The sequence below is a fragment of the Cheilinus undulatus genome, linkage group 15 (genome assembly GCF_018320785.1).
Source record: "Cheilinus undulatus linkage group 15, ASM1832078v1, whole genome shotgun sequence".
In the NCBI taxonomy this organism is placed as follows: domain Eukaryota; kingdom Metazoa; phylum Chordata; class Actinopteri; order Labriformes; family Labridae; genus Cheilinus; species Cheilinus undulatus.
Window position 1 is genome coordinate 44978232 of NC_054879.1, and position 13144 is coordinate 44991375.

The following is a 13144-nucleotide window of genomic DNA, read 5'->3' on the forward strand; positions in this document are numbered from 1 at the left end:
GAGTCCTGACAGTGTTTTGTACTAACGTGGTTTTACAATTTCCCACAGCACACCCAGGACCATTTGAAAACCACTGACCTAGAGCAACACTTGAAGAAGCACAGACATATATCCAAACATTTTATTTCCCTCCCCATCTCCCATAATAGATTAATTCTTGTTGTTTGCTTGATGTCTTGACTTGTTTCTGTTACCTTAAGTGACGTGTGCTGATGTCCCCCTTATGAGTTATGTGTTATGATGTTATAATTTCACAGGAAAATGCAGCTTCACATAAAAAAAAACTAAATTTCAATTTAACTTCTTTCTAATACTTAACGTTTTAATTGTAAAATATAAATGTGACGTCATTTATTTATTTATTTTTACGTGACGTCACATTGAGCAAATGGAGTCTAATTGGGCAGATCCATTGTTTTTCAGAGTAGCGCCCCCACCCAAACAGACAAGATAAATATGACTGTTGTGTAAGTGGACATAAGTCAGAGTCACGTGACTGATAACAGGTGTGAGAGATAAACGCTTAATACCTGAGCTCGAGGAGAAATTTTGCCACGCCACGACAGGAGCGACATTTTGAGCAGACAGGTTTGTTTGTGTCTTATTTTACGGCGAAATTAAACCGACTGAAAGAACAGGAAGTGTAACATTGATTGAGTTCCTCTCCTCTCCCTTCACAGGCGTATTTTTGAGCATTTTGCGCCACCTTGTGAGTGAACCGTTCTCTCAGCAGAGCTTCCAGCCAAAGATGGTGTCGTTAATGTGCACTCTTCAGCAGCACACCGACGAGGTGAGCTGTTGTGCCTTCTCCCACTCCCTGCTGGCCACCTCCTCCGGCGATAAAACCCTCCGTGTGTACAAAACGCCGGGCTTCTCGGAGCTCCCCTTCTCGCCTCTCTCGGGTCATGACTACGGGGTTCACTGCTGCTGTTTCAGCTCGTGCGGAAGTTTCCTGCTCAGCTGCTCCACAGACGGCTCCGTTATCGTGAGGAGCTCGGAGACAGGTGAGGTGACAGCGGTGCTGCGACACCCGGGCCGAAGTCCGCTCCGAGTGTGCGCAATGGCCCCGGACTCCTCCCACCTGCTGGCAGGGGCCTGTGACGGCACTGTGGCCCTGTGGGATTTCTCCTCTAAAGCACTGAGCAGGTACTGTATGACCACAGTGAAGTGATCAAACCAAAGGCCATTCTCCTCTGTTATTAGCCCCCTGTTATATATTCAGAGCATTTTAATCCAGTTTGACTCAAGTCCTGACTAGGAGTCGTGACTTGGACTCAAAAAGTATGACTCAGTCTGGATTTCAGAATACTGGGCTGGATAAATAGATATCAGGGCATTTTCTGAATTTCTGTCCTTTATTAGCTTCTTTTTCCCATTAATATCAGGAAAAGGCCACACACATGAAACCACTTGTGTCAAATTGAAGACGTCCTTTTCAGGCAAACACCATTATTCCTGCTTTGAGTGATTATGACAACACACCTAATAGCACATCTATCTGATTAAGGCTGCTGTGAGCATTTTCCCTCGTATTTTTCTGTAAATAAGTTCAAATAGTGCTTGCAAGTGTGTTTAAATGAGATGGCAACAGTACTGTATCATAGAGAGTAGGATCTTACAAGGCATTCTTGTAAGATCCTGTTGCCAACACTTAGCAAAATCCAGCATTCATCCACGTTTTTTGGTTGGTCAGGGGTCTGAACACTTTGAGACAGGGGTGTCAAACTCAAGGCCCGGGGGCCAAATGTGGCCCGTGATGCAGTTTTACCCAGCCCACAGGATCATATCATATTTTAATTAGAACTGGCCCACAGGTCTGAGGTCTGCAGATTTCCTCCAGTATAGAAATGAGAATTCAACCTTGAAGATTTAGAATATGTTTTTGTTAAGTCATAAAAATGTGAAAAAGTAAAGAGTAAAAATAACGAGATAGAAAGTAAGGAACAGGGGAGAGAAATTAATTTGTGTCGTAATATTTCCAATTTGCATCTCAAAATCCTGACTTAATCTTGGCATTTTGACTTTGTATCTCATATCGTGAACTTTAAGATTACAATTTTAAATTCAAGTCATATTTTGAAATTTCAAGATCACAATTTCAAATTTAATCCCTTTTAGAATCTTAACTTTGACTTTTAATCCCATATTTTTACTTTTTTTTTTTTTTAAATGTTTAAATTTTCTCTTTATTGAGGTTCAGGCAGTCAATATTACAGTCTAGTTCAGTACAAATATAGAACCACTTTTTTTCTTTTTCTTAACTTTGGGTAACTTTAACAAGGGAACAAATCACAGCAGGACACGTTATAAACGAACATATTACAAAAATAAATCAATTGATTAATAAAACTAATAAAGGAAAAACGCAGACAAAAAATGACAAAACCTGAGCAAGACAGAACACATACACCACCAGGCTGGCGTAATGTTATATTTTTACTTTTTAAACTCACAATTTAGAATTTCATCCCATATTTTGACCTTTTAGATTCACAGTTATAAATGTTAAGTTGTATTTCGACCTTTTAAACTCATGGTTTTATTTTTTATCTCATATTTTGACCTTTAAATTCACAATTTTTACTTTCTATCTCATGTATTTGCCTTTTGAAACCATTATTTTAACTTTTGATTTTGTGTTCTGACCTTTTTAACTAATATTTGGGCTTTTTATCTCAGATTTTGAGCCTTTAAACTTATCATTTTGACTTTTTTTTAAATCTCAAAATCATTTATCATCAGTTTTTCTCCCTCTTAATTTATTACCTGTGAAAATAAGGTTGACAGTTCATGGTTAAATATGGAACCTGTTGAGCCTTCAGGTTAGACCTAAATTCAGATTTTGCCCCCACTGTGGTTGAGTTTGACACCACTGCTTTGAGAGGTCAGAGATAATGAGGTTAAGTCAGGACCACTTTTTTCACAACTTTATAGCTTTTCATAATTACAAAACAAAGATATTTTCCTTACAATGGTAAAGTTTTAACATCCTACAGTCCCCTAACAGCTCCAAAAAAGACAGCCAGATTAACGGAAAAGGGATAATAAATAAATAACCGCATGCATACATACATACATACATACATACATATATTATCATAATATTTATAGTGCAGCAAAAATACATTTTACAAAAAGGGATATAGAAAACAAAACAAAAAACACAAACAAAACTTGATAAGAATAATAATTGATAAACACAGTTAAAAAAACTGTATGAAAATGTAAGTCAAGACCACTTTGTCAAGAAACACACATGATTTGTGGCTATAGATATTTCTTTATTAGCTGTTTTTAAATTAGCACTTCTGCTGTTTTTATTAAAGACCCTATAAAGTGAAAATAAATCTGTATTTAGGTTTGTTGTATGATGTGTTGTGAACCTGCAGGTCAAATTACAGTCGGATAAAACATCTTTAAGTTTATAAAATTGAGCTTTAAAATCATGAAAAACGAGGCAGTAAAATCTGCTCCAGGATGGTGTGGGCATGTCTGTTGAATGAGCTGAAGCCACGCCCACTCAGGAGAAATACATTAGCCCTGCCCCTTGACCTTTTGTTGACCTTATGATCAGAGCGCAGCTGCCTGGCTCTGTGCCAGAGAAAAGACAAAGTCTGTTTTCTGGCTAAAATATCCTTATTATGCTGCTTTAAATCAGTGATGCTCAACATGTGGTTCTTTTGTCATATTTTGTGGCTCTTTTATGTCGTAATTTTAAATATTCCCCCAGAAAACCTTAGAAAAGGGGAACTTTTTTTGCCCCTTTTTCTCCATTTTTTGCCACTTTTCACCCACTTAAGCCACCTATTGCATTAAAAAACCAACTTTTTCCTACTTTTTTACCCATTTTGACAATTTTTTTTGCAACTTTTTACCCATTTTTGCCGCTTTTATCCAATTTTGGCCCCTTTTCACCATTTTTTCTCCTTATTTTCACCCATTTAAGCTACTTTTTGTTATTAAATACCATTTTTTCCTAGTTTTTGCCCATTTTAGCCACTTATTGTTGCCACTTTTATCCCATTTTTGTCCTTTTTCACCATTTTGTTGCCATTTTTCACCCATTTCAGCTACCTTTTGGTTCTGAATACCACTTTTTTCCTTTTTTTTTGCCAATTTTTGCATCTCTTGACTGCTATTTGCCCATTTTAGTCACTTTTCACTCATTTTTTGCCACATTTGGAACATTTAATGTCACCCGTAACTAATTTTTTTGTCACTTCTTACCCATTTTTTTGCTACTTTCTGATCCCTTTTCCACGTTTCCTCCCCATTCTCACCCCTTTTCTCCCATTTCTGTTGCTTTTTGACAATTTTTGCCACCTTTGACTTATTGTTGTTATACTATTATATTGTGGCTCTTGCAAAAGTATTTTTTCAACAATTTGGCTCTTTGGTTGAGCAGGGTTGAGTAACACTGCTTTAAATGATCCATAGACCACTGTGGCTGATAGATTTGGTAAATTCGCCTCACTGTGCAAAAAGAAACAGGATTTAACTGACTGTTAACTTTCAATAAAGGCAGTGACATCAGCTAACAACAGACTGGACTGAGATGAACTGCTCTGTGATTTTAGATTGTAGTGTTAGAGGGGGGAGGTCATTCCCCACTGTGGGTTGGTGACATCATCAGCCCACATATTTGCCCCGCCCACATTAAACCCAGCCAGGAAAGAGGTGAAAACCTTTCTAACGGTCTTAATCAACAATTCAGTTACATGTAGATTTCAGTGTTTTCACATGTTTACATCAACCATATTCCAACATATCTGGTGTGTTAAGAGACAAATTTGTGATTTCACTTTACAGGGACTTTAAGCAGTAACAGCACACATTTAGCAAACCCAGAGCAGAGCAGGCATCAATGACAGCAGAGCAAAATAAAGGAGAAGCTGGGGTGGAGGAGGGTTACAAGAGCAACTTGCAGTGTAGCCAGCTGGCGGCCAGCGTAAGATCATCTGATCCCAATTACGGCAGCGCTTGACTCCATGGACTGCCTGAACTTATGCTCAATAGCCACGTTAAATTGACAAAATACAATGACACACAAATCAGTGATTAAGAGGCTACAAGCAGTAGTCTCCATCTTAAAAGTCTCTGATTCCTGAGGCCGTCTCTGGGGTTTTAAGTACTGAGGCCTGCTTCACTCAGCAGCAATCAGTGGCTTCACCTGAGCAGAGCAGAGGACAACAGGAGGGTAGAAGGGACACACAGATCAGGGAACAACATACAGCTGTAACACTCCTTTCAACCTCAGCTCCTGTTTCTCCTGAATCCACCCTGTATTTGGATTTAAGAGATAGGGAGGATGACTCAGACCTATTTATTAATTTAAAAAAAAACTATTACTGTTGTCTTTGTTTTGTTTGAGCTTAGCCCTTATCCAGATTATTGTATGCTAAGATCATGATTCTGAAGAAGTTCAGAGATAACAAGCCAAACAGAAAAAAATGTAGACCTGTCTAGCATGATCATAGAAACCTGTGGGACAAATCCTTACAGCAGATATTGTTTTTGTTCTGTTACAGATGCAGTGCTGCTAGTGAAGCCAGTGTTGTGGCCTGCTGCTTCTCTCCCTGTGGTCAGATGTTTGTGACAGGCTGCACCAACGGTGACCTCAGACTCTGGGACGTGATGGACATGAACCTGCTGCACGCTGAGAAGGATGCCCACGACCTGGGAGTCACCTGCTGCAGCTCTGCAGCACAACTCAACGTCGGTGAGTGAAGCCATGAGTATTTTGGGGTGTATTGTGTTTCCCTTTTTTCATGTGTTGCAGCTAGATTATTGCAGCAAGTGATTGTGCTCATTAGGTGATCACAGAGCCATCTTCGATTAGATGATGTTGGAAGTCATAGGGTTTGGGCTACACTTCTCCCTGTAAGCATATGCAAACAAACATACTGTATTTACTGTCCTCTACTGCATCTGTTATTCTGTCCTAGCGCTTTGATGAATGATATCTTGTTTTTTCCCTCCAGCATTTCTGATTTTTCTGTCTGTTGTAGTATTCTCTCTACACATAAAGGCAGGGATGTTGTTGTCGGTGCTCGACAAACTTTTCCTCCTTCCCATAGTTCCACCTCACAGCTGCAACTCCATAATCTCTTCTTTGGAGCACCATTTTGTTTGTTTACATTTGTGACTGCTGTATGTAGAAAGCTCTGTGCTCTAATTGGTAAAAGTGGCTATTGTCAAGCAGCAAATCATAGAAAGCTGGACAAAAATGCAGGTGCTGAAGGATATTTGAAGGATATTTGATGTCTGCATGCTTAAAAGTGCTAGCATGTTTTTGGAGGAAGGTGGCTCTACAGCTTTTTAGCTTAAAGGGCACATACTATGCAAAAATCACTTTTTCAGGTTTTCTATCAAGATATGTGCCCCTGGATTGTCCACAATCCCCTCAAGTACCAGACATACCTCCAGCCTTTTTTCCCGCCTTTCCAAAAATGTGTACTGAAACAAGTCGTTCTCAGATTTTCCCCTCATAATGTCATGTGGGGAGCTAGCCCCGCCCCCAGGTTCGGATGGCTCTCCCCACTTGAAGGAAAGCTCCAATCAAGCTGGATAGTTCTGTGGGTTACCCTGCTGACTTTGGTCTGTGAAACTGATGGTTCAAATCCTAGTCAGTGAATAAAAATGTCCGATACTGGAGTGTTTTTTCATCAAAAAACTTCACAGGCATGTTTTGGAGACCTCTGTGACCGATATAAACTTGACTTAAAGGTGTAAAATATGTGACCTTTAAGGTTGATCCACAGTTGGGACGCAGGTGGCCTAGTGGGTTAAGGTACGCCCCATGTACGCAGGCGGCCCAGGTTCAATCTGGCCTGTTGCACTTTCCTGCATGTCTCTCCCCAGTTCTCTCGCCCCTGTTTCCGATTCTGTCTACAGTCCTCCTCTGTCAAGGCATAAGAAGCCCCTAAAAAATCTTTATTAATATATATATATATATATATATATATATATATATATATATATACAGTGCTTTACAAATTTATTAGACCACCTGTCATTTTTGTCTCAAAGACCATCCAGCATCATGAAGTGCTTTAATGCGGACTCTTTCATTTTCAGTGAGCTCTCCACGTATTAACATTTGAACAGGAATGAGGAATTTCAAACTGAATTCACCCAAATTTGAGCCGGCTCTCTGGGCTCCTCTGAGAAGTCAGAAATGAATCAAGCATAACATTCAAGCACTAAAACTCATTTTTCTGTTCAGGAATGCAAGTAAATAACTATAATATGACATATCAATCAAGAAATAATAATGTGCTTTACTATTTTTTCTGTTTTTTTTTTTTTTTTGTAAATCAGTAAATGTGAAAATTCATGGATAACAATAATAATTATATTTTAGCATTAAAAATATCATTTGGGTTAAAGAGCTTCTACATATTGGTGTATTAACCATTGCAGAAACATAAAAAATGATTTTGGTAATTACCAATGATGTTAATTTAGGGCAGCTGTGGCAGAAACCTTACTTTGGTTAGAGTTAGGGTGGTCTAATAAATTTGTTAAGCACTGTATGTATATGCACAGTCTCCTATGTTTTGCTTAAATCTTAATACATAAAAAAATAAATGGCTGAATGACAGAGAAACCTCAGTTACTTTTCTATGCATATGCTGTGCACTGATGTCTGCCTTTCAGAATTAAAAAATAAAGGATCAAAAAAGACACAAAAAAATATGTATAGGTTTTAGGGTTAAATGATTTGTGAAAATAATGTAATTGCAATTTTTTTCCTGCAATATTGTGATATTCAATTTAATATCCGATTATTTATGTTCCTCATTTTATGTATTGTTCAACAAACATTAGCAAGAAATAATTCTATATTATAACAAGCACAATGTTAGATAAGTTGAAATAGGGATAAACATTAAGAAAAAAATATCTTATTGCGATTATGGCTTATATAGCCAATTTGATATCAATTGCTATATGATCATTATTCATATTATTCTCATTCTGATAAAGAAAAATAAATACATAAGCAAGAAAAGTAGGACATAAATAAAGAAAAGAGATTTATAAAACTGTTTTTTTGACACTTTTCAGGCTAATGAAAAATTGCACTGTCTGCCATTTGAAAATTGCAACATGCCAAATTGTGATTTAATCTAATTTGCAATTAATTGCCCAGCCCTAACAGGTTTACAATCTAAGTTGCACATCTAAACAGGTGTAGACCTGTCACATTTTGAATTCAAATGTTTTACTGCTACTTGAGAACAAAAAACAAACTTTTGTCACAGAAATAAGGCCAAAATCCAAACACTTCATTTATGGCACATACCGTGTAGTAGCTGCACAAACAGGGTGTCATATGATATTTGTCTCCTTTTTGCACGAGCATCCATAGGCTTGGACTCTTATTTTTTTTTTAATTTTTATTTTTTTTGCAGATGGCTGCTGTGTGGAGTTTCGACTGGCCTCCTGTGGGCAGGATAGCCAGCTGAAAATATGGATCGTTTCTCAGCGAGGAGCCGGTAGGCCAAACCCCTGTGACTACTTCCTCATCTCAAAGCTCCGTCACTCCATCACACGTGTGTGAGAAAGAGAGAGAAGCGTAAAGCTTTAACCTTGGAATCCCTCTGCAGAATAAGAGAATTTTATTACTGCATGGAATAAATCAGCTGCAGACTGGCTCATTAATAATGGATCACTTTAAGACACTCTGCTGAAATATGGCAGCAGCAGCAGTAGGAGGAGGAGGAGAGGAAAGTGTGTGCATATGAGAAGAGTAGGATGAAAATCAGGTGCATATATCCTCTGTGACATTTCTACCATGTTCATCCTGGAGCAGAACAGAACATTTCCTGTCCGCTTAGCGGCTGTGTAACCAGTCTACAGAGTTTATTTTCAGTGTGTACAAACACACCATGATGTTGTTAGTTTATAGTAGTGCTACCGTGGTAACGGTCACTCCTTTGGAGGATGTAATGTGCCCTAGGTTGTCACCCGCTATGCTCAGTAGGGATTTTTTAGAGCTGCCTGCAGAGGGACAGCGTGATGCATGTCCGTGTTTCATTTCGTTAAAATGCAGGAGCTGAAAGATGTTTGAAAGATGTCTGCATGCTTAAATGTGCTAGCATCTTTTGAGAGGAAGGTGACTCAACAGCAGCAGAGTCAGGGCCAAATTTAAATATGTAAATGCTTATTATAGATATTTGAAAGTATTGTGGGTCAGATATTCATTATGTCAGTTATGCAGCTTTTTCCTTTCACCCTGTAGCCTATGCTGTTTTTTAGATGTTAGTATTTCTTTTACTTGAAGTGTTGAGCTAAAATATGTCAAGATTTATGATATTTTTGTATTTAGCTCATGTTAATAACAAATTAACCACCCACAGAGCCTGTAACCTTTGTTTTTTACTCTAATGGAGAACAGGGTGGTTTAATTTCACACATTTATGCTTATATGATTCAAAATGCTGCTTTAGACCAATTAGTTTAGGCACGTAGGATTACTGCACAATGAACTAACTCTCTCTGCTCAGGAGTGTCTTTCTATCTTACTGTGGGAGTCTCAGGTTTATAGCCAAAAAGAAAATCTTTTGTTTCCTAGCAGCTGTCAGCAGGAGGCACAGCTGTGAGCCAGTGAGGGGGAGACAGTTATTGACAAAAAGTTTGGAGAGAGATCGGACTGAATGCATTCAGACGATAATCTACTTTGAAGTGTCAACTTCAGAGACAGAATTTTAAAGTTCTTCTTTCTTAGTTCATGAACAAAATACTTGAAAAACCTTGCCCTTATTTTTTTGTATCTGCATGTTTATCAACCTTCAGCCTGTGCCATGAAGCTGCTTCACACTCTCACCAGCCAGTCAGCGCCGGTTCTGTCTTGTGCCTTTTCTCTTGATGGAGAGATGGTCGTCTCTGGGTAAGACACACTCAATCACTCTAAGCATCACTAATAAACACCTCCTGTGCTGCCAACTGAATATTGACTTTAGTGTCTGTCAGGCTTGTGTTATGTAGAATAGTTTATCATTTGCTGGGAAATCATTTGCTCATTTGGGACAAATTAAGTTCAGATGAGTCTCTCCTTTATCTTTAAATCGGCTATAAACAGCGGATCAATCCTGCTGTTCCCTCAGCTGGCCACAGGAGGAATTTAGTCTGTTGTGTTTAAGCGTGCAGGGGTTAGCGCCATAGATATCTATAGTAATGGCTAGATGTCTCGTCCGTGTTGCCGGCCAATGGAGTTGCATGTCCGCACTGGCGGCCATCTTGCCACAGTCAGCTCGCTCACCCATAACATTGTGAAGTAGTGGTGCATGTACTTTTATAATAACCATAACTTGCTCAATTTTCAACCGATTTTCAAACAGTTTGATTTGTTATAAACGTCAGAGGTGTACTAACACTGCACTTATGGATAATGATGTTACACTTCCGGTCAAAAGTTTGGGATCACCTACTTATTTCCCCATTGGACTTCAGATAGGTGCAATGAATATACACACACACAAGGTATTTATGTCAAATCAATATATGAGCTACTAAAACTCAGCGTACAGAATGTCAACATGAGATATATGTATACTTTTATAATAGGAATATTACTAATATTAGAAAATAATTTGAATTATTACATGTTTAAACAAGTAATGATTCAAAATGTTGTATTATATTAGTAATATTTTATAAATGTGACATTTATTTGCAATAATAATAGGTACAAGATTTCCCTTTACAAATATACATCAAGAAATGCTGCATGTCGAAATCCCCACCCTCTAGAGAGAACTAGACTACTGTGGAGGTATACACATGGAGGACAGAGTTAATAAATGACCCAAAAAACATAGTGAAATCAATAATAATAAATAATATTTATTACATGATATATAAATGATATCATATTTTTGGAGAAATTGTATGTATGTTTGTATGTACTTTAAGAATAACCACATTAAAATAGTTATAAAAAGGTGTCCAAAAGAAACATTCAGTGATCGTGTAAACAAACATATTCTAAAATGCCTTGTGTCAACAACAATTTTGCAATACTATTATGTCAGCCCCGCTGTTCCTTTGTAACAGGACCTGTATTGTACATACTTCCACTAAGTAACTAACGATTATCCTAAATGTAGTCATAGTATTGTAATATCTTACAGGTGAAAGGTGATCCCACATGCTCTGGTTTCAACACCATGGCGATTAGAGCATCCGTAGGCTGCACAAAATTCTGGCATCTTCACTCAGCAATTTCCTGTAGGAATCATGATGAGAGATGTCTTTAACAAACTTTTTTAACAAGTTGAATCTGGTGGTCTCAGCCTTACACAACTATGCTGCATGATTAAGTCGTTTTTTGAAGAGAAAAGCTGCAATTTTAACATGTTCAAATATCCAGAATTGTGGCCACGTTAATAACGTTTGTAAGACACCAAACCGTTTGTAAATCTGTCAAGATTTCAGCGAGATAAGAGTATTTACGTTTGTGCAGATCACTCACCTTCCCTCAGGTACCACAGATTCTGCCAGAGAGCATGCCTGTGTTAAGATGGCTGCCAGTGATGACGTTAGAAACTCCGCCGGAAGACATCTAGCCATTACTATAGATATCTATGGTTAGCGCTGTTTCCTCACAGCAAGAAGGTTCCTGGTTCACTTCCTGGTCAGGGTCTTTCTGTGCGGAGTTCGCATGTTCGCGCTGTGCATGCACTGGGTACTTCTGCTTCCAAAGACATGCTCGTTAGATTAATTGGTGGGTCTAAATTAGCTGTAGGTGTGAGTATGAGCATGCCTGGTTGTCTGTCTGCAAATTTGATTTAGTATCATAAACATTCAATTTTTTGTTTTCCAATGAAACTCATGGATGGTCTTGTGTCTCGGGGCTCTTTGGATCACTGAAATCAATCTCAGACACCTGTGATCATTAGTTTGCCAGCTGAGCCCAATTAAAGGAAAACTACTGAAGAAAGACGTTCCACATTATTAAGCAGGCTACAGGTTTCAGCAATATGGGAAAGAAAAAGGACCTCTCTGCTGAAAAGCTTCAAATAGTGCAATGCCTTGGACAAGGTATGAAAACATTAGATATTTCAGGAAAACTTAAGCATGGTCATCATACTGTGAAGAAATTTGTGGCTGATTCAGACCACAGATGGGTTCATGCAGATAAAGGCATAATGAGGAAGGTTTCTGCTAGACAAATTGAACGGATTAAGAGAGCAGCTGCTAAAATGTCATTACAAAGCAGCAAACAGGGATTTGAAGCTGCTGGTGGCTCTGGAGCCCCACCAAACTCAAGGTGTAGGATCCTCCAGAGGCTTGCAGTCATGCATAAACCTACTATTCAGCCACCCCTAACCAATGCTCACAAGCAGAAATGGTTGCAGTGGGCCCAGAAATACATGAAGACTCATTTTCAAACAGTCTTGTTTACTGATGAGTGCCATGCAACCCTGGATGGTCCAGATGGAGGAGTAGTGGATGGTTGGTGGATGGCCTCCATGTCGGCAAAGAGGTGGGGGAGTCATGTTTGGGCTGGAATCATGAGGAGAGAGCTGGTAGACCCCTTTAGGGTCCCTGAAGGTGTGAAAATGACCTCGGCAAAGTATATAGTTTCTGACTGACCACTTTCTTCCATGGTACAAAAAGAAGAACCATGCCTTATTATGTAGCATAAATATCTTCATGACAATGCACCATCTCATGCTGCAGAGAATACCTCTGTGTCATTGGCTGCTATGAGCATAAAAGGGGAGAAACTCATGTTGTGACCCCCATCCTCCCCTGACCTCAACCCTATTGAGAACCTTTGGAGAATCCTCAAGCTAAAGATCTATGAGGGTGGGAGGCAGTTCACATCAAAACAGCAGCTCTGGGAGGCTATTCTGATATCTCGCAAAGAAATTCAAACAGAAAGTCTCCAAAAACTCACGAGTTCAATGGATGCAAGAATTGTGAAGGTGATATCAAAGAAGGGCTCCTATGTTAACATGGAACTTGGTCTGTTAAGATGTTTTTGATTGAAATAGCTTTGATTTCAGTAAATATGATCTCCTAATGCTGCAAATTCAACAAATGACCACTTTCAGTTCTTTACAACCTATAAAATGTTTTTAAAACTCTTTTTAAAAAAAAAAATAGTTAGCATTGGGAGGTTTGTGTAAAA

At 38.6% G+C, this 13144-nt stretch overlaps 1 protein-coding gene across 4 annotated transcripts in view; it reads left to right on the forward strand.

Moving 5' to 3' along the window:
* Positions 1-405: 405 nt before the first annotated feature.
* The window catches only part of LOC121523091 (WD repeat, SAM and U-box domain-containing protein 1-like), a 40871-nt gene continuing 28132 nt past the window's right edge, over positions 406-13144 (forward strand). For 3 of the 4 annotated variants that reach the window (XM_041807852.1, XM_041807853.1, XM_041807850.1), the window contains exons 1-5: positions 406-588; positions 681-1146; positions 5529-5719; positions 8418-8501; positions 9802-9895. In XM_041807852.1, coding sequence (XP_041663786.1) covers positions 749-1146; positions 5529-5719; positions 8418-8501; positions 9802-9895 — 767 coding nt within the window. In that variant the 5' untranslated portion in view covers positions 406-588; positions 681-748. The remainder of the gene's footprint in view (positions 589-680; positions 1147-5528; positions 5720-8417; positions 8502-9801; positions 9896-13144) is intronic. The other variant, XM_041807851.1, reaches the window with a different exon arrangement.